The following is a 21,763-nucleotide window of genomic DNA, read 5'->3' on the forward strand; positions in this document are numbered from 1 at the left end:
CCGCTGAGAGGTCTAACAGGACCAGAACAGAGGAGCAACCCCTGTCCCGAGCCCTCCAGAGATCATCAACCAACGCGACCAATGCCGTTTCCGTGCTGTGCCCAGACCTGAAACCTGAGTGGAACGGATCTAGATAAGATGTTTCCTCCAGGAATTGTGGAAACTGTCGTGTGACCACACTCTCAACAACCTTCGCCATAAAGCGAAGGTTGGAGACAGGACGATAGTTGGCCAATATTGCCGGATCCGGGGACGGCTTCTTGAGGAGAGGCCTCACCACCGCCTCTTTCAAGGCAGCAGGGAAGTAACCCTCACTCAAAGAAGCGTTGATAACACCCTGGAGCCAGCCTCGTGTAACCTCCCGGGAAGCCAGTACCAACCAGGAGGGATATGGGTCCAATAAACATGTGGCCGTACTAAGTCTCCCCAAAATCCTGTCCACATCATCGGGAGTCACAGCATCAAACTCCTCCCAGATAACATTCTCAAGACTATTCCTCGTCACCCTGCCCTGATCTACCCAGTCAGAGTCCAAATCCCCCCGGATCTGAGCGATTTTGTCATACATGTATTGTCCGAAATCCTCCGCCCTGCCTTCCAGGGGATCCTCCCGCACTCCCGGATGGAGCAGGGAGCGGGTCACCCTAAACAGGGCGGCCGGATGATTCCCTGATGACGCAATAGAGGCGGAAAAGTAATTAAACTTTGCCGTCTTTATCGCCACTAGGTAGTCCTTAATATGCGACCTTACCAGTATTCGATCAGATTCAGCGAGACTGGCCCTCCAACCGCTCTCCAGGCGTCTTTTCCGGCGCTTCATTTCCCTCAGCTCCTCAGTAAACCAAGGAGCTGCGCGGGATCGGCACCAGGTCAGAGGCCGCAAAGGCACGACTCGGTCCAAGGCCCCACCAGCCGCCTGATCCCAGGCAGCTACCAGGTCCTCGGCCGAGTCATGTGCTAGATCCTCAGGAAATGGCCCAAGCTCCATCTGGAACCTCTCAGGATCCATCAAGCGCCTGGGGCAGACCCATCTTATTGGCTCCGCCTCCCTGTGGTGGGGTGTAGCGGTTCGAATGTCCAGGCGAAGGAGCGAGTGATCTGACCATGACAAGGGTTCCATGTCTATATCCCCTATAATAAGATCACTCAACCACTGGCCAGAGACAAAAATCAAGTCCAGAGTGTGTCCCCCCCTGTGGGTGGGGCCATGAACTAGCTGGGTCAGGTCCATGGCCATCATGGAAACCATGAACTCCCGAGCCATCTCAGACGTTTCACCGATGGACGGCAAGTTGAAATCACCCATGACCATAAGCCTGGGTGTATCAACTGCCACCATGGCTATCATGTCGAGGAGCTCGGGCAGGGCCGTTGCTGCACGGCAGGGAGTCAGGTACGCAAGCAACAAGCCCATCTGAACCCCATGACCCCATCTCACAAAGAGGGACTCACATCCGGCAATCTGTGGCACAGTGGTCTCCCTCGGACCAAGACCTTCATTAATAATAACCGCCACCCCCCGCCCCTCCCCTGGGCCCTCGGCTGATGGAATGCTCTGAAGCCTGGTGGGCACATCTCAACCAGAGGGACCCCTCCCTCCGGGCCCAACCAGGTCTCCGTAATACACTTCACCTGTTTGGTTTATCTTCTGGCAGTTCCAGTAGTCAGAAGAAGCCTCCACACATACAAATGCCTTACCAGGGGTGTAATTAGTATCTGAAAAGCATTGCAACAAGTTTTAATGAGCCAATGGAATTCGGTCAGCAAATGAGCTGTGGGAAGCCACCATCACCCTCCTAGAAGAATAAAATATTTTGAGGAATATTAAAAAGGTAGAATATTATATTTCCCTAATGAGAAATGGAGAAACATGGTTTTTAGAGAAAGGGAGCAGAATCACTCTTAATAGCTCCCTCCCCCAGCAGATATTTTGTGCCCATTAAGAAAGACTGGGCCAGCCTATCTACAAAACAAAAGACCGTCAGCTCCAGGATGATGGGATTATCCTTCAGGACAATGCCATTAAACCACAATAGGAATTGCCCAACACCCTTTCAGAACATAAGCCCTTCACCTAAGAAGAACATCACCCTCAGAAACTTCAACCAAAGTTAGCTCAGACAAACACCTAGGATTCGTACTTTGCCTATAGAGCCATCTATGACCCCTACGTAACCTCTACATGGCCCCGTGGGAGTCTGACAACAGCCAATAGAATACACATTCTTTCAGAGGAACAGGAAGCTCAAGTGCAAAGCCCAAGAGAAGGTATAAAAAAAACACCCTCTCTCAACTCCATGTGGTCAGATGGCCAGAACCCATGTGGTTCTGTTCATCATTAAACCTTCTTTCCAATCACCCTCCATGTTTCCAGTGTCTTTCCCCCAGCTTGGAACTGAACCAGATGGATATTTCTCCTGACAGGGGAAATAATAAACTCATGAAATCCAAATGCTTTTGTTTTGTTACTTTAACATTTGGATGGAGGTTGATTAATGTCCTTCTAAACATAAATGTCACACATTCATAACAGAATTGACTGCTTTGGAACCAACAACATAAGTATAGTACATGTGTACTGTCTATTGTTTGCATCAGGCAAAGATAAAAAGCAGGAAGAAAGTAATTTGAGGAAAGGCATTACTTTCTTAAGTAATTTTCAACTAAAGCAACATTTTGAGATTAATTTAGAGGATTTTGTTTGAATAGAACTTCTTGAAACCTTAAACAATAATGGCATGATTTCCGAGAAAAAGTGCTAAAACTTTAACTGAGAAAATTTAGTAATGTGTATCCGGGATGTGTGAATCTGATGAAATATGTCCTTTTCACCCAGTGATTAAAGAGACATACTTAAAACTTTGCATCTTCTGTAATTATCATCACAATTTGTTCATATTCCTCAAAAATAGAATTAAAAAAAGCCTAAAAAGCTCACCTCTCTGCTAGAGAATGTTTCTTTTTTTAAAAAAAGTTTCTTAGTGCTCTTCCCTTTTCTACATTAAAATAGAAATTCATAATCTAACAATTCACAAGTATTACTCCTGTCATTCATATGAAGAAAAGGGGAGATGGATTTTTAAAAATGTTCCAAGGAATTCTGTTTGCATATCAGAAAAATTAATCTCTATACAAAAATGTGAGAGCCTGTAATTCAGAAAGCGAAGAATTAGGACAGCTCAGCAGAGAATAATTTTCTACCCAGTTAATTTAATTGCATAAATCATTCCTTTGTTAGCAATAAAGAGATATAATTAAAATGAGATTGCTTCTCTTTCCTATTCTCTGGAAACTAAAGAAATTGATCATGGGGCACACATTCCTAGATATCACTCTGCAATTACATGTACATTTTTAGAATGGTTACTTTATTTTGTGTTTATGTTACAGAGAACTGTAATTAGTTGTAGAACTTCGGTATGATCTTAAACAAACAATTTATTAAATGCCCAGGAATACAAAGCTTGCAAATAGACCTATATATCCTTTGGACAGGCAATGCTGTGATTTTAAGGAGCAAGACAGAAAGTTTCACTGGTAGGTGTCATAAAATCCCGGATCTGCACACTTTCCGCCGTGCTCTTAAGACCCACCTATTCCAGCAAGCCGGCCTGGCCTAATTTTCTCCCCTTTCTTTTAAATTTTTAAACTGAAATTTTAATTTGTTTTAAATTATTGGGATTTTTAATTGTCTTGGGTTAAATTATTTAATTTGGTTTTAAATTGTTTCTAACTTTTGTATTTCTGTATTTTATTCTGTGCCTCTTCACTGCCCTGAGTCCTTCGGGAGTAGGGCGGTATACAAATTTAATAAAACATAAAACATAAAACATAAGAAATGTAAGATAACCCATAATGGTTACAGAAATGTAGTCTAGAGTAGGGGTCCCCAACTAGGCCGGGCAAGCAGTGGGCGAACATGCATATGCAGCTCCACTTGAACAAGTGTCAAGTGTTCATGCTCACACGTGAAGCTCTATTTGCACAAGCAGTGGGTGCTTGAGCGCGTGAATGAAGCTCTATTTGCACAAACTATGGGTACGCACACCCCACTATTTGTGCAAATAGAGCTGCATGTTTTTTTACATGTGCCCACTGCTCACATGGAACCATTCCCTCTCCCACCCACCCCCAGCCAGGCTGTCAAGCTGAAAAGGTTGGGGACCGCTGGTCTAAGATGTATGGACAGTAAATTAGAAAAAACTTGGTTTTCTGGTTTTGTGTAGGGTAACAAAGCTACTATAGGCCCAAAGGTGAAAAAAGATTGAGATACCAACAATGGAGTGGAGTGATACCAACAATGGATTGTGAAGATGGCCGAATTTGTAGAAATAGCAAAAGCGATAAAACAGCAAAACTGTTTGATAAAAGAATAAGTATTTTCATTAAAGACTGGAAAAGTACAATGGACTTTTTGCTAAAAATGGGGAAACCAACCTTAGCACCAAACCAAGCCCAACACCACCCACCTGGCTTAAAAGAGAAGACCCTGAAATGGACCAGTGGAGACTAAAGACTCTCTTCAGTGCCTCAGAAGACAGTTGGAAAGACTATGGGGGGAAGGGCAGAAACTCATTGTAAGGTTTTCTTTCTTGCCTCATTTATATTGTAATCAGCTAAATGAATTCATGGAGGGATGGCATTTGGGAGTGGTTAGCACAGCAAGTCTTCAGACTTCTGTCTGGAGGGAGGGAGAATTATCAAGAATGTTTGTACTACTTGTCTTGTAGGAGTAATTGCATACCCACACCATTCAGAACCACACTAAGGCTATCCCCTTCACCTGTCTCCACATAAAGCTTCCTTCCCCTAGGCTCACTCTGTGGCACTAAGACCCATGCAGTCATACCTCCCTGCCAATTCCATGGGGGAGGGGGCAAGCCCCCTCAGGCAAATCCCTCACTGAAGAGGTAACAGAAAAGAGATTTCCAAACCCCAAGCCCTGATTAGGACTCACAAATAATGCTGCCAAGTTACTCAGTAAGGCAGAATATGTTGCACTGGTGGTCTCATTAGTAGGAGTCCCAAGGCTCATTGTGTGCAATTTCAAAAATATTAATAGCCTGGCTTGCACACTGGTTAACCTCAATTTGACCTCACAAACCCTGGATGTACTAAACTAAGAGCTAAGGCAGGTTCAGGAAGGAACCCTTGGAAATGGGCAGCATTTGATTATCTACTAAGGCACAATCATGGCTGCAAAGAATTTTGGGACATGTGCTTGCTTCAACCTGACTGAAAGCTCACAGAAAGTGACATCAAACAGCTAAAAAGAATTGGCACAGAAAATTGGATACTGTAAATTTCTTTTCTAGCTGCTAGACCTTCATGGGTTGAAAGCTCTCCTTTTGGGGGCCACTGCCTTGCCCCAATAGCCTACAAAATCACCTCCCATCTCAACAGACTGTTAGCCTCTGCCTCTATATTGCTTGCTTGCTTCGGCTGCCATTGTAACGGGGGGAGGAGGGAGCTGTTTCGGTATTTGGGAAGTAGGAAGCGAGTTGGTGGAGATGTCGTAAAAGGGAGTGAATTGGAGAAAGTTTTCCTCAGCGCTTTCTCTGTAGCTGGAAGACGTGCTGATAACCAGTCAAGGTCAACCGTCTTGGCATACCAGAAGAATGGAGCAATCTGAAGCTGCGCCCCACATGACACCTTGGGGGGATGTGGATTGGATAATCCTGACTGGACCCTTGGGGGGAGAGTTTTGGGGATGCTTTCTATATGTGATTTTCGCGCCTATTGCCTCAGACCTTGCTTTTCTTTGGTTGCATTCAGTTCATACTCAGTAAAAGTACCTTTCTCTATGAAAATGCCATTTGTGTGGAAAATGTCTACCCACTACTCCTCATGAAAGACATGCTAGCCCACCTGGCCAAGGGGAAGATTTTTACTAAACTAGACTTACGGGAGGTTTATTACAGAGTCCGGATTAAGGAAGGTGACGAATGAAAAACTGCTTTCAATTGCCCATTGTTTCCAGTTTAGGATGCTCCCTTTTGGATTACAAGGGACACAGACATCCAAGTAAGGATGCCAGCCAAATATCCCTCATGATGTGCCAGGTATACAGGAAGTACAGAGGCCATTCTGATAGTGTGTAGGTTGGGCAATATATGTAAATATATACACTAGTGGCCAAAATTGTGGAAACCTTTTGGGAAAAGTGTATTTTCTAAACTAGCTAATAATGCCACTTTTTTTTGGAGTAGTACCATATAATTATATATCAATGGAAAGATAATTTAATCAAGAATGTAATGCAATAACTTTTATGAAGAATTTGCTATTAGAATAGCAGTTATAGTATAAAGAAGAAAAGTGAAACACATAGAAAAAATGAGATACATAAAAATTATCACCATAGAAAAAATGAGACATACAAAAAAATATCATGTCAGTTAATGCTTAGTTGGGTAACCTTTAGCATGAATTATGGCCTTACAATGTCTTCCCATGGAGTGAACCAAGTCTTTTAGTTCTGCAACTGTTATAATGTGAAACCAAGATTGAATGATTGCTTCTATTAATTGGGTTTTATTGCTGGGTCGCTTCTGACCAACAAGTTTCTTTAGTCAGCTCCATAGATTTTCAATTGGGTTAAGGTCTGGGCTTCCCAGGCCATTCCAGCACTGGAATATGATCATATTGAAACTCCAAAAAAAGATGGTATTATTAGCCATCAAACCTCAAAAATACATTTTTCCCAAAAGGTTTCCATAATTTTTGGCCACTACTGTATAGCCCAAATGGAGGGAATTGTGGAAACCCCTTCTCCTAGAAGAATGAAATATGTTGGAGAATATTAAAAGAGGCAGAATATTATATCAAAGGAGAAATGGAGAAACATGATCTTAGAGGCAAAAAGCAGTCCCTGCATAGTAAAACAGCCTCCAGCAAAATCTTTAGAGATGGTGATTTTATGCCCATTAAGGAAGACTGGGCCAGCCTATTCACAAACAAAACACCTTTACCACCAAGTGATGGGATTAAGGACAGGACATGATTTTAACACCATTCATTGAGAAAAGTGGAAACAATACTGATCCATTAAGAAAGGCAGGCTAGAGGCAATAGATAACAGGATAAAATCATTTACACATGGCTGACAAGATTAGGACCAAGGAAGCTGATAATTAAGACCCATTATGAGCCTTTGCGAAACAAGTAAGACAGTGGTGGGATTCAAATTTTTTTACTACCAGTTCTGTGGACATGACTTGGTGAGTGTGGCTTGGTGATCATGTGACTGGGTGGGCATGGCTTGGTGGTCATATGACTGGGTGGGCGTGGCCAACTCCACATTACTCACGTCAAGGGGCATCTTGCCTCACCCCGCTTGCCTGGCCTCCTGAGCTCTTCTGGTCTTTGTCTATTAATTTGTCTACTACTACAGTGTCCTGTTGATTATCTAATGCCTGCCTGTTGTTATGGATCTGGAACTCCCACAGATGCTTAGCTCTATTATTCTCCATGATCTTCTGTGGAAACTCCTTTTTCCTGGGATTATGCAGCTGCCTTTCTTCCCCAGAAAAAGCCCTATTTTGTTTAAAGAATTGCAGACAAATGCATCCTTGTCCACCATAGCAAAGCACAGTCCTACGCTTATAATTTTTCTGCTTTTTCAGACAGGTGGACGCACTTCTAAACAAAACACTGGCTGCAGATAGCTCTCTTTTTCACATTGCAGGAAAGTTCAGAAATGGCTCAGTGAGTTAACAACTGACTGGCTGATTTTGGGTCAGTCATTCCCGCTCTCAGCCCAGCCTACCTCACAGGACTGTGGTGGGGAAAATAGGAGGAGGAGGAGGGATATTTGGAATGTTTGCTGCTTTGAATTACTTATAAAAATAATGATGGAATATAAATAAAGAAATAAATGATTTTTCTGGAGGATGGTGTTTTGCTCTGTGGCAAGTCAGCCATTTTTTAAAAAAATTAAACACATTTTGAAGAATATATAAATACAGATGGAGTAGATAAATTGCCAAGCAACTAATGAGGTATGTACAGGCCTACATTGGCCCTCTGGGTGGTACAAATGAGGACTGCAGGCCTCAGATCTATATGCTCAGATAGAGCATATAGATTAGTCATTAAATCACCATTCTCTGTCTTCTTTTTTAATACTGCAAATCCACCCTTCTTAAAGGACCCTTTTTGAAAATTCAGAGAGCCTATCAAAATAGTCAACATGAACAGTTTGTAAGAAAGGTTATCATATGAGCTTATTTAAATAATTGAAAAATACAGTACAAAGTAACTGTGTGGAAACAGGATCCAATATTTTTATTTTCATAAAGCATTGTCGCCAAAAATAGTTGTTTTCAATTCTAAGGTACTTCTAACATACTACCATTAATACCTTTTGCTCTCAGTCACAAGTGAATACTTCCAAAAGTTTCCAAGAGCTTAATTCCTACACTTAAAATGTATAGTGTCACTAGGAGTTGGCATATAATCCATTCCAACATCACAAATGTGCAGGGCTTTCTCCTCAAAAGTCCCTCATATTATTTTCTAATCTATTAAAAAAATTAATCTTCCCTTCCCCCTCACCATTCCCCCCTCCCTTTCCCACCTACCCTAGGGCCAAAACCCAGGTGACCACCCTACTTGCCAGGCTGTTGTAAGAGTTTGCCAGGCCGGTAGCCCCTGCGGAGGAGGCAGTTGAAGTGGCGTCCTAGGGCCAGCAACAGCTCTTCAGATCCAGCAACGCCCTGTGATACTTGCTGATGGTTTCCTGGCACTTCTTCTCCTTGTAGCACTTAGTTCCTTAGCTTTTGAAATCCAGCACTCTCGGATCAGCTGGTTGGGCTCAGCAGCTGGAGAAGCGGCACTAGATTTCAAAAGCCAAGGAGCTCCACGACAAGGAGAAGTGCCGGGAAGCCATTCCCAGCACTTCTGGGAGGAGAGCATTCAAGAGCCTGGGAGGAGAGCATTCAGCTGACATTCAGAGGCAAGCAGGAAACTGCGGGAAATGGGGGGGAGGGGCAGCAGCCTGCCTCCCAGACAGCATGTGCAAGTGGGAACTGGGAGGAAATGGTAGGGGCCAGAAGTCTGCCTCCTGGAGAACGCAGGCAAGTGGGAAACGGTGGGAAATGGTGGAAACCAGTGGCCTGCCTCCCGGACAGCGTGGGCAAGTGGGAAACAGTGGGAAATGGCAGGGGCCAGTGGCTTGCCTCCTGGACAGTGTGGCAAGCAGGAAATGGCGCGGGCCAGCAGCCTGCCTCCCGGACAGCACAGTACTGCCCCCCCCCAGGCTCCAGCTTGCCTGCCTTGCTTTTCCACTGTGGCTGCATCCAACACAGCACTGGGAAGCTGCATGGCTGTGCTTAGCTGGGAGAACAAATTCCCCAAGGATTTCTTTGCCTACCTGATTTCCAGCTCCGTTGCATTTCTCAGGAATTTCAGGCAAAGAAAACTTTGTGAGACCAAAAAAAAATTCACTCAATCAATTCCAACTTTGTGAAAACTTTTTCTTTCACAAGAAGTTGGAATTGATTGATTGAACTTTTCTTTTAGGCCCACAAACTTTTGTACAGCTTCCCAGCCAGGAGGGAGAGCGTTCTCCCAGCCAACATGGCCATGCAGCTTCCCAGCCAGGGGGGTCGAAGAATGAAATACTTTGAGAAATATTAAAAAAGGCAGGATATTATATTTTCCCAAAGGGACAAATGGAGAAACATGCTCTTAAGGGAGACAGAAACCAGCCCCAGTCTCCCTGCCCCCAAGCAGAAACTGTGGAGGCCAGCTTTTAGAAATGCAGATTTGATAATCCATTCAAGACAGAATATTTTGAAACTTTTTGGCAGAATGGTAGGGTTAGAAAGCAGCCCCTCTCCCAAGATTCAACATAGGAGAAAAGTCATTAGCCACAATAGGAATTGCCCAACACCCTTTCAGAACACAAGCCCTTTCATTGCACACCAGAGCAGTCCAAACTTCAAAGTCACAGAAACCTTGGAGCTCAGATAAACAGTAAGCCAGAGGTTGACCAGATTAGCTCAGACAAACACCTAGGATTTGCATTTCCTCTTTTGCCTATTGTTCTGTCCCCATTACATATTAGTCTGTGTGCAGCACAACATGCAGCTAAACCTACCTATCCTCCAATAAAACAGACCATCTGCGTAGATCTGAGTTGAAATAACAGGATATGGTGAAACTGGGGAAAATAGGGAAACATACAATGAGAATCAAATACAAGACGGACAGTATTAAGTTACTGCTGAGCATAACAATTAATAAATACAAGCAATTTAAATTTCACCAATGATGCTCCGTGTGTGGGATGTGGGTTTGTCCTTGAATGACCATGTTCCACAGATTAAGATGGATTCTTCTTTATGCTTCTGCCTTCTCCAAATGCTAAAGAAAATGGAGTCTGACTTCCCAGCATGCACTTGGTTTGAGAGTGTGGACTGATGGGTAAAATGGATTGGGTCAGTTTCAAACAATATACTTGGTATTTTGTTTCTCCAGCCACTAGATGGGGCTAGAGCACAACAACAGTATATAAAGATTGTATATTGGAGCATATTTGTCCCTCTGGCCACTAGATGGGGCTAGAGTATATAAAAGTTATATGCTGGGACATGACACCTATAGAGCCACGCATGACCCCTACATAACCCCATAGGAAAATTGACAACAGCCAATAGAATCTTAAAGGACATGTTCTTGCACAGGAACAAGAAGCTCAAATACAAAGCCCAAAGAAGATATACAAACCCACCCACTCTCAACTTCATTTTGTCAGCTGCCCAGAATCACATGTGGTTGGTGGTTCTGCTTCATCAATAAACCTGTCTTTCCAATCAGCATCCATGTTTCCAGTGTCCTCTTTCCAGCTTGGAACTGAACCAGATGGATATTTCTTCCAACAGTACTAAGTGGAAAATGATATTTTTCTGATTAACAAGCAGAATTTTAAAAGCAAATTTTCCTTCAAAACTGTTTACCTCTCAGGAAAACAAAAAGAAGCACATGCCAAATGCAAGCCAAAAGTAAAGGAGGAATATATTATTTATTCATCTACTTAAATAAGAAGTATCTAAAGCAGGAAAACATCCCTTTGAGCAATTTAGACCATTTCTCCATAGAGAAATGCTCCATAAGCATTTAAAGGTGCCCCCTAAAGGACACTAGTGAAATTGCAGGAATACCTAAATGAATTATCTGTTCGCACTTAACCTTAGAAAACTAAAGTTTGAGCATATAATTTCAGGAAAGCAAACTGGTAACAAGAGAGGAGGACTATCACCATCTCTTGATAGCAACCAAGGTGGTTTTAAAGCACTCCAATGTAATATTACTGGTAATGAATAATCAAAATTAGATTTTGTATTAGAATACTGGAAAGTAGCCAATGCCAACCAATTTTTAAAGAGGGATCCAGAAGGTATGCAACAATTATAGATCAATTAATTCAACATCTGTTCCAGGTAAGACTGACTGAAAACATTACTAAAGATAGCATTATAAATAACTCTTGATGAACCATAAATCAACATGGTTTTATAACAGTAAATTGTGTAATTAACAGTTAAGAGTTTTTTGAGAATGTCAGAAATAATGTAGATTGTTAAACTGTTTATAAAGATTTTCTATTTTTTAAAAAAAATCTTCAAAAATTTCTGCTCAAACTTGATCCCTTATGGAATAGAAAAAGAAAATTTCTGGACTGATGAATAGCTAAAGGAGCAGTTAGGGAGTCTGGGGTTTGATAGGGTGGGGTTTGCAATGAATGGGGGCAGCCAGTAAGTTTGGACATGAAACTGCATTAGGTCCTTTATTTCTCATTTAATTCATAAATTAATATCTTAATTCTGAAATTAAGAGATGAGCAAAGAGAAATAAAATTTGCTAAGATACATAAAAGGGGGCAGTAAAACCTCCATCCTGGGCAATACAGCAACTTGCAAATAGAGTCAGCATAAATTGATAGACATGAGGACAAATTAATATAAGCTTCATATATACATGTGAGACCTGTGTTGACTGACTGGGAAAGAGAATTTGAAAATGATTAACTCAGAGAGATATATTGACAATTAAGAAAAGGGAGTCTATTATACTATAGTTCATTAGACAGGAGAAGTCAAACAAAACTACCTATATTGTATTACCTTACAATAAATAAGTGGGACCCCACTTAGGATACTGTTTTTATTTATTTTTTATTTATTTATTATTTATTAGATTTTTATACCGTCCTTTTCCTACTGGACTCAGGGCGGTGAACAGCCAAGAATAAAAACATCACATGCAAAATTTAAGATTAATTTTAAAAGAATTAAACAAGTTTTGGCTCAATATAAAATTTAAAACACCCCAACTAAAATCAATTTATAATTAAAAATATCTAAAAATATCTAAGGGGGGGGGGTCAAGCCAGCCCAGCTTGATGAAATAAAAAAGTTTTAAGGGCACGGAGAAAAGCACGGAGATCTGGGATCCTACGTATCTCCGGGGGCAGGTTGTTCTAAAGGACAGGTGCTGCCACAGAGAAGGCCCTCCCCCTGGGGGTCGCCAGCCGACATTGCCTGGCCGACGGCACCCTGAGGAGTCCCTCTTTGTGGGAGCGTACTGGCCAGTGGGAGGCTATCGGTGGCAGAAGGTGGTCCCGTAAGTACCCAGGCCCTAAGCCATGGAGCGCTTTAAAGGTGGTAACCAACATGTTGAAGCGCACCTGGAAGACCACCGGGAGCTAATGCAGCTTGCGCAGGAGAGGTGTCACATGGGAGCACCCCATCGCTCCCATAATCCCCCGTGCGGCCGCATTCTGCACCAGTTGGAGCCTCCGGGTACTCCTCAAGGGGAGCCCCATATAGAGAGCATTACAGTAGTCCAGGCGAGAAGTGACGAGTGCCTGAGTGACCGTGCGTAAGGAGTCCCGATCCACAAAGGGACGCAACTGGCAAATCAGGCGAACCTGATAAAAAGCCCTCCTGGCCATGGCCGTCATATGCTCTTCTAAAGACAGCTGTGCATCCAGGAGAACACCCAAGTTGCGAGCCCTCTCCATGGTGGCCAGTAACTCGCCCCCAATAGCCAGCGATGGCACCAGCTGGCTATATCAGGACGCCAGAAGCCACAGCCACTCGGTCTTGGAAGGGTTGAGTTGGAGCCTATTTCTCCCCATCCAGACCCGCACAGCCTCCAGGCACCGGGACATCACTTCAAGGGCATCGTTGGGATGGCCTGGGGTGAAGATATACAGCTGAGTGTCATCAGCGTACTGATGGAACTCCACCCCAAAGCCACGGATGATCTCACCCAGCGGCTTCACATAAATGTTGAACAGAAGGGGCGAGAGGACCGACCCCTGAGGCACCCCACAAACAAGGCGCCTCGGGGTCGATCTCTGCCCCCCTGCCAACACCGACTGCGACCGGTCGGAGAGATAGGAGGAGAACCACCGCAGGACGGTGCCCCCCACTCCCAACCCCTCCAACCGGCGCAGCATGATACCATGGTCGATGGTATCAAAAGCCGCTGAGAGATCTAACAGGACTAGGATAGAGGAACAACCCCTATCCCGAGCCCTCCAGAGATCATCCACCAATGCGACCAATGCCGTTTCCGTGCTGTGCCCAGGCCTGAAGCCAGACTGGAGCAGATCTAGATAGACAGCTTCATCCAGGTACCACGGAAGTTGTCGCACCACCACACTCTCAACAACCTTCACCACAAAGCAAAGGTTGGAGACTGGACGGTAATTAGCCAAAACAGCCGGATCCAAGGAAGGCTTCTTGAGGAGGGGCCTCACCACCGCCTCTTTCAAGGCGGAAGGCAAGACACCCTCACTCAGAGAAGCGTTAATAATCCCCTGGAGCCAGCCTTGCGTAACCTCCCGGGAGGCCAGCACCAACTAGGAGGGACACGGGTCCAATAAGCATGTGGTCGCGTTCAGCCGTCCCAGAATCCTGTCCACGTCCTCGGGAGCCACAGGGTCAAACTCCTCCCAAATGACATTCTCAAGACCTGCCTCCATCATCCCGCCTATACCTACCCAGTCAGAGACCAAGCCTTCCCGAATCTGAGTGATTTTATCGTGCAGATACTACACAAAATCCTCAGCCCAACCCTGCAAGGGATCCTCCCGCGCTCCCAGATGGAGAAGAGAACGGGTCACCCTAAACAGGGCGGCTGGACGGTTATCTGCAGATGCGATAAGAGCGGAAAAATAGTTACATTTTGCCACTTTTATCGCCACTAGGTAGGTCTTAATATGAGACCTCACCAGTGTTTGGTCAGATTCGGAACGGCTGGTCCTCCAACCGCTCTCCAGGCGTCTTTTCTGGCGCTTCATCTCCCTCAGCTCCTCGGAGAACCAAGGAGCCAGGTAAACTTGGTGACGGATCAGAGGCCGCAAAGGCACAACTCGGTCTAAAGTGCCAGCAGCCGCCCTGTCCCAGGTGGCCACCAGCTCTTCAGCAGAGCCATGAGTCAGAGCCTCATGAAATGGCCCAAGCTCCATCTGGAACCTATCAGGATCCATCAGGCACCTGGGGTGGAACCACCTAGTCTGTTCTGCTTTCCTGCGGCAGGGTGTGGCGGTTAGAAAGTCAAGCCTAAGAAGGGAATGATCTGACCATGACAAGGGCTCAGTCACTATCTCCCCTATCTCAAGATCATTCATCCACTGACCAGAGACAAAAATCAAGTCCAGAGTGTGTCCTCCCGTGTGAGTGGGTCCATGAATTAATTGGGTCAGACCCATGGCTGTCATGGAAGCCATGAACTCCCGGGCCACCTCAGATGCTTCGCCGACAGATGGCAAGTTGCCACTTCAAAAAAATGATATTAAACAGTGAGGCCAAGGACAGCGAAGTAAATAGGTTACTGCATCAGCCAGTAAAAAGTTTTGACGCTGTAATTCTGTTGTCAAGGCTGAAGTGAACCTAACTGAAGCCATCTTGGAGGCTTCAGGATTGCCACACAGCAGTGGGAAGGGGGAAATAGTTAGATGGGGTTTTGTAGCCAAAACAACAAAGTTTTCCTGTGGGAACCAAGGACATTCTCACAGGTGGCTGGCCAGAGAAGGAGTAAGTAACCCAGCAACCAGCCAGCACCTGGATTGGACAGTGACTTGGGGGGAAAGGGACCAGTGACTTGGGGGGAAAGGGAAAACTTTCACTTTTAATTAGATGAAAGCCATGGGAAATCTTAGAGTTGTCTCTCACCAATTTGTGCCTATATGATGTATCCAATAAACCAGGGGTTCCCAACCTTTTGGACCTCAGGGACTACCAAGTTCATAATTTTAAATCCTGTGGACCACTAATACGAATCCAGCGCACCGCTTGCTGAAGCGCCTGGACTCCCAGTGACGGGATGGGGTCCTTCAGGCACTCTCCCTCCTCTCCCTCCCCTCTCTCCCACTCTTTCTCTCTCATCTCTCTCTCTCCTCCACTCTGTCTCTCTCTCTCATTCTGATTCTCTCGTTCTGATTCTCTTTCATTCTCTCTCTGATTCTCTTTCATTCTGTCTCTCATTCTCTCGCTCACTCTCTCTGATTCTCTCTGTCTTTCTCTCTCTCTCATTCTTCCTCTTTCATTCTCCCTCTTTCTCTCTTTCATTCTCTGTCTCTTTCTCTTTCTCTCTCTGTCTCATTCTGATTCTCTCTCTCTCATTCTCTCTTTCATTCTCTCTCTGATTCTCTCTCTCTCTGATTCTCTTTCTCTCTCTCATCTCATGGACCAGCCAGTGTCTTGGGGCTGAGAAGAAGTCAAGCATCTCCCTGAGAGACCGAGGTGTGCGAGCACCAACAAGGGCCGAAAGAAGTGCGGGAGCAAAGCACTACTTGAACTTGCACGGCATCAGCATTCCGCCTTAGTATATTTGCGCCAGCTGGTGGCACAAAGCAGCCCTCATCTCCTGCTGCAGGAGCAGTAAAGAGCAGCCGGATTTTGCTTTCCATTGCAGACGCCAGATCGGCCCCCTGCAAGCTCTCATCTCTAAAGGAGCCTGGCTGCGTTGCTTCAATGATCCGGATGCCGCACTACAGCAGAGAGAAGAAGCTGGATTTTGCTCTCCATTGCGGACGCCAGATCGGCCCCCTGCAAACTCTCATCTCTCGAGGAGCGCTCCCTGAAGTGGTGTGGGAAACTTTGGTTGGGCTCCTTGAGAGACGAGAGCTTTCAAGGGGGCCAATCTGGCGTCCGCAATGGAGAGCAAAATCCGGCTGCTCCCTGGACCAGACGCCATTTACCGCTCCGAGTCCCAAGTGGCAGGAAACGAGGGCTGCCTTGCTCTGCAAATATACCAAGGCGGAATCCTGATGCCGCACTACAGCAGAGAGAAGCCAGATTTTGATCTCCATTGCAGACACCAGATCGGCCCTCTGAAAACTCTCATCTCTTGAGGAGCCCACCAAAGTTTCCAACGCAGCTTCAGGGAGCACTCCTCGAGAGACGAGAGCTTGCAGGGGGCCGATCTGGCATCCACAATGGAGAGCAAAATCTGGATTCTTCTCTCTGCTGTAGTGGGGCATCAGGATTACACCTCGGTATATTTGTGGCACAAGGCAGCCCTCGTTTCCTGCCTAAAAACGGCCTGAAAATGGCCCAAAACAGCTGGCTGCAAGAGGAAGAGAAGCCGGGTGAGCCAGACCCAGACGTGTCCCGGGTCCCCTTGTCCCAGAAGCAGCAACTTCACATTCTTCCCCTCTCTGCTAGCCCCCTTCTTCGCATGGGATTGCCCAGAAATGGAGAGGGAGAAGGGGACGGCGTTTCTGTGTGCTCCCATTTCTGTGTGGCACTCACCCCTCAATGCTAGCGACTGCCACTGCCCCCTTCTCCCTCTCCATCTTCGCTGCTGGGCGAGCTACCAGAGGGAAGAGTGAGAGGTTGCTGTTTCTGGGATGAGGGGACCCAGGAAGCATCTGGGTCCAGCTTACCCAGCTCCTCTTCCTCTTGCAGCTAGCTTTGTCAGTCTAGCTTGACACAGTCTCTCTCTCTCTCCCTCTCCCTATCTCTCTCTCTCTCTCTCACTCTCTCTCTCTCTCTCACACACACACAGATTGGATCTTTCTTTCCTCCTGCCCCCCCCACCAAAGACCCTGGTGGATTCCCTCCCCAACCCTGCCTGTCCCATACAGGTACCACCCACACAAGTGATGTAGAGTTGGCCATGCCCACTCAGTCACAGGTCCCACCCAGCCACACCTACCCAGCCAGTCATTAGGGCAGAGAACCGGTTGTTAAAAAATTTGGAGCCCACCACTGACTATAGATAGGGTGAGCACAAAGATGAAAAGAAGGTCTGGGGTGACATGATAACAGTGTTCCAATATTAGAGGGGCTGCCACAAAGAAGAAGGGGTCAACCTATTTTCCAAAGCACCAGAACGCAAGACAAGAAACAATGGATGAAAAATAATCAAGGAGAGAAGCAACTTAGAAGGAGAAATTTCCTGACAATGAGAACAATTAACCAGTGGAACAGCTTCCCTTCAGAAGTTCTGGGTGCTCCATCACTGGAGGCTTTTAAGAAGAGAATTGGCAGCCACTTCTCTGGAATGGTCTAAGCAGGGGATTGGACTAGAAGACCTCCAAGGCCCCTCCAACTCTGTTGTTCTGTTAATGAATAAGAACTGTGTTACAGGTAAGACAAATCAAGAAATTAAGCTAAACAAGGATAAAAGGCTATGGATTTTGGAAAAAGCAGATTAGGACTAAACAAATGGATCATACCAGGTCCAAAAAAGAGTGGCAGAAAAAAGGTTGACTCCCTCACTCTGCCTCAACTAATATATAAAACTTGAGATACTAAAATCAGAGCAGCATTTGTCTAAAGCCAATATGTACAAAGTGGAGGAAGCCTTGTGGTTATTCAAGACACTGCAAAGCCAATTATCCATTGAATCTCCAAATTACATTCTTATCTCTTCAAAGCAATTCAAAGACCCAAATCTGATCGGAGACTTAAAAATGAAGATTCATAAAAGATTCTGTTGAAACCATCTTTGACTATTCACACATCTGAGGCTTTGCACAGCCCTAATTTTTGGAAAGATGCTCTACCAAGACTAGGTGGATTGGCTGAAATTGGATGCCACATCTTCTGCTGCCATTGGGTGTTTTGGACTGCAGAAACCGATGGTTGGATATGTTAGCCAACTGTGACCTTGTCTTCTACACTTTTCCCAGTGTGGTCTGCTACCTTGTACTGGCTCTGCCAACCCTGCCTTGATTCTAAAGTCAAGCAGACTCTAGCAGGCAACAGGAACATAGCCACTTTTCCCCACTCATTATATGTTGCACTTTATGGTTTAAAATCAACTTCTGATTCCATCCCTAGAGAAAATCTCTGGTGCAGTTATTTCATTGATCCACAGAGATTACTTTGCTTAATTTGAATGTTGCACAAAAAAGTTATACAAGCTAAGGAATTTAAATGTGGTAGTGTCTCAGTTCAAGAGGTAAAATAGGGTTGCATTCTGGCCCTCTTCAATATTTTTGAGATTTGATGGCACTTTAACTAAAAAAGAATTTAAGCTCTTAAATTTAACAAAAACATAGCTGGGTTCTTCTATGCTGAAGTAGCCATTCCCTCTTAAATTAAATTAAAGAATAAAACTTGCCATTTATTAAACCTTATTTTTTATCTTGGTATTTTGTTAGAGACATATATACTATAAATGAATATCATATTGCAGTTGCAAGAGAACAGAAGTAGTATTGTTGTTTGGATTGCTGTTGAGCTACATGGACATAACCTTGAATTGCTTCATGACTTCCTGTGAAATGGCAAATAGGTTTATTAAAATATGCTAAGGGAATCATGCTACAATATTTAAGCACAGTGAACTGATATAAGAACTTGTCTGATGACCTTTTGTGAGAAATATGTCCACATAAATTGGTTATCAGTCTGATCAGACCAGGATAACATTAAACTATATTAAGGATCTTTTATTATACCTCCACTGAACAACGACCATGTTGTTGTGCTTAGAGTATTTAAAGAGAATCCAAACTGGAGTATGTCCTTTTCTAATAGGAGCTTCCAAAATAAAGAGAATTTATCTTCAAAAATCAAAAATGCTAACCTCTACACAAACAAATATAACATTGACTATTTTTTCCTTCCCATCTGAGGGCTTGCTATTTAGTTCTGCCTCATTGTTGAGAATAACATTTGAGATCTTGAGGGATCTGGAAAAAAAGTGATCTCGGAACCCTATTTTACAGTCCAAACTTGACTCCATATACTTTGACTAAGAAAAACTTTGTTGCTGCAGGTATAAACTGAATATTTGTGTGCTGACAAAAGGAAGCGATGGCAGCTGCACTCTTTGAGGTATTTTGCATTGCTTGATCCTGAAGACAGAGGATAATACCAAGATACTTGTTAAGAGAATGTATGGACTGCAGATGTATCTGACCAACCACCTGAAAACTCTACTGAGTTAGTGAAATGATAGTGGCATCACCTGTGTCGAAGCGTGAATCAGCTTCGTTTCTCCCCTTGGGAAAGCTGTAATTAATTAGAGGTGACTGGATCTTGTCTTCCATGGTGTATACCCTCAAAGAAAGAAAACTCGAAGTATATCTAAGAAACATTTTATTATAAAAGTAAAACAAAAGTAGCTAACTACATCGTTATTGGCAGTCTTATCACACAGACGGACAAAGGAAGTAAGGAAGTTAGAAAAGAAAGAATGTAGACATGCGCAGTAGTCCAATGTCTCACAAGACCAGCCTTATCTCAGCTACAGATAAGTTCCCTGGCAAGGTTACCGTAAGTCTTAGAATGGGAGCTCAGCTGGCAAACACTTAACGCAGTGACAACCTGCTCTAACTGAGATGCCTTAGAACAGGGTTCCCCAACCTTGGCAACTTTAAGACTTGTGGACTTCAACTCCCAAAGCTTTGCTGGCTGAGGAATTCTGAGAGTTGAAGTCCACAAGTCTTAAAGTTGCTAAGGTTGGAGACCACTGCCTTAGAAATCATCATTGGAAGGTGATAATTGGACCTCTCTAAATGTGAACTAATCAAGTTTATGTAATAATTAAATAGCAGTGGCATTAAAATGTAATCCTGCCCAACATCTCATCTATGGTTAGCTTTCCATCCCTCACTTAGTACAGATATATCAAACTCAAGGCCCGCGGGTCAGATCTGGCCACTCTGGAGACAGTGAGCGGACGGACCCCACCGCCTTGGCTCTGGCCTACACCAGTCCGGCTGGGGGCTCCACCTGGGCACACACATAGGAGTTGATGAACACATGGGGGCTGGCATCGTTGGTGAAAGGGAAGCACTCAGAACACAGCCAGCCTGCAGGGATGAAGAGAGGGTGCACATGGCTTTCTCACGCGGGAGGCGGGGCAGGGACCATCCCAGTGAAAGGGAAGCACTCACAGGCTGTGGGGCCAGCAGGGCAAGACAGTCACTGGGGACACCAATAGTAGAGCCCCAGCTGCCTTGCTGCTGGCCCTGCAGCCCCTGGGCTTGGAGGGAGGGAAGAAGGAAGGAAGATGGGATTGAGAAGGGAGGCAGGGAAGGAGGGAGGGAGGAAAGGAGATGGGAATGAGGAGGGAGGCAGGGAGAAAAGGAAGGCTGCCAGACATTTGAGGTGGCGACGAGTTTGTGGGGCACCAAATTGTCCCCATGTCGAGTTAGCCGGTGTGACTTGTTCCATTCCAACCCAGCTGTCCCGAGTCAGCCACGGTCAGTGAGCAGAATAGAGCCAGCCATGCCCATCTAGTCAGACTTGCCATAGTTTTACATGCAACTGGCCCTTTTAAGACAACCATAATGCTGATGCAGCCCTCAATGAAATTGAGTTTGACACCCCTGCTTTAGTACACCAAGAACTTAGATCTTATACAAAAAAATGATTCTATAATGCAGAAATTGATTTTTATTTTTAATTTTTAAAAGCTGTTTAAAACATTTATTTTGCATAGCAAAACAAGTTTAACAAATTTGTGCTCAACATTGGGATGGTTTTATATTTCTGTAAAGTTTTAGATTTTTCTTGTGTTTAAGAAAAAATGTATTTTTTTTCTCTGCATAATGCTTAGTTTGACTCTTTGATTTGGAAATCTTGCACAAAATGTAGTTCACAGACCATTTTGGGATAAAGTGAATAGAAAATGCCTATCCTCCAGCCTTCTAATTTTGGCTTTCAAGTCATTTGTTTTTTAAACGTTAGAACATTAAGCCCACATTGCTACCAATTCAATAATTTGGTACATGTCCTAATATACAATTTTTTTTTTGGTTTGATTTATATGCCGCCCTTTTCCGGAGACTCAGGGCGGCTTACAATGCGTTAAGCAATAGCCTTCATACTTTTGTATATTTATAGTCAGCTTATTGCCCCCCCTCCCCCGTCCTCATTTTACCTACCTTAGAGAGCCTGGTGAGATTTGAACTTGCAGTAATTGCAGGCAGATGATGTTAATAACAGTGCTTTAGTCTGCTGCACCACCAGGGCAAAAACTTGTCTAGTTTTTGGAAGCTTTTTCTTATGACTCCCTTTTCAGCTAATAAGAACACTTGTGGTACAGATAGTCCTTGTTTAGCAACTTCCTTGGACATCAATCATTCAGTTACAACAGTGATTAAAAAATAATTTTCCACATTTATAACCTTTGCAGGGACTGACATATTTTTGCCATTAGTCAGTAGTCATTGTCCTGTGCCTGACCCATTTTTTATTATCCCCCCCACCCCCCAAGCAGCAGAAAAATTACTTAAGCAAGCTCTCTTGAGCTTTTTTCTGCAGCAGGGTGCTCCCCACAAAAT

At 44.4% G+C, this 21,763-nt stretch overlaps 1 protein-coding gene across 3 annotated transcripts in view; it reads right to left on the reverse strand.

Moving 5' to 3' along the window:
* Positions 1–8,261: 8,261 nt before the first annotated feature.
* Positions 8,262–21,763, reverse strand: part of NUF2 (NUF2 component of NDC80 kinetochore complex) — a 65,383-nt gene continuing 51,881 nt past the window's right edge. The window contains exons 14-15 of one of the 3 annotated variants that reach the window (XM_087891150.1): positions 10,736–10,888; positions 8,262–10,421 (exon numbers count right to left, since the gene is read on the reverse strand). In XM_087891150.1, coding sequence (XP_087747276.1) covers positions 10,748–10,888 — 141 coding nt within the window. In that variant the 3' untranslated portion in view covers positions 8,262–10,421; positions 10,736–10,747. Of the gene's footprint in view, positions 10,889–21,763 lie in introns of all 3 variants that reach the window. The other 2 variants (XM_060690176.2, XM_060690175.2) reach the window with 2 other exon arrangements.

This window comes from Pantherophis guttatus, chromosome 3, assembly GCF_059756535.1.
Source record: "Pantherophis guttatus breed Tessera chromosome 3, ASM5975653v1, whole genome shotgun sequence".
Lineage (NCBI taxonomy): Eukaryota > Metazoa > Chordata > Lepidosauria > Squamata > Colubridae > Pantherophis > Pantherophis guttatus.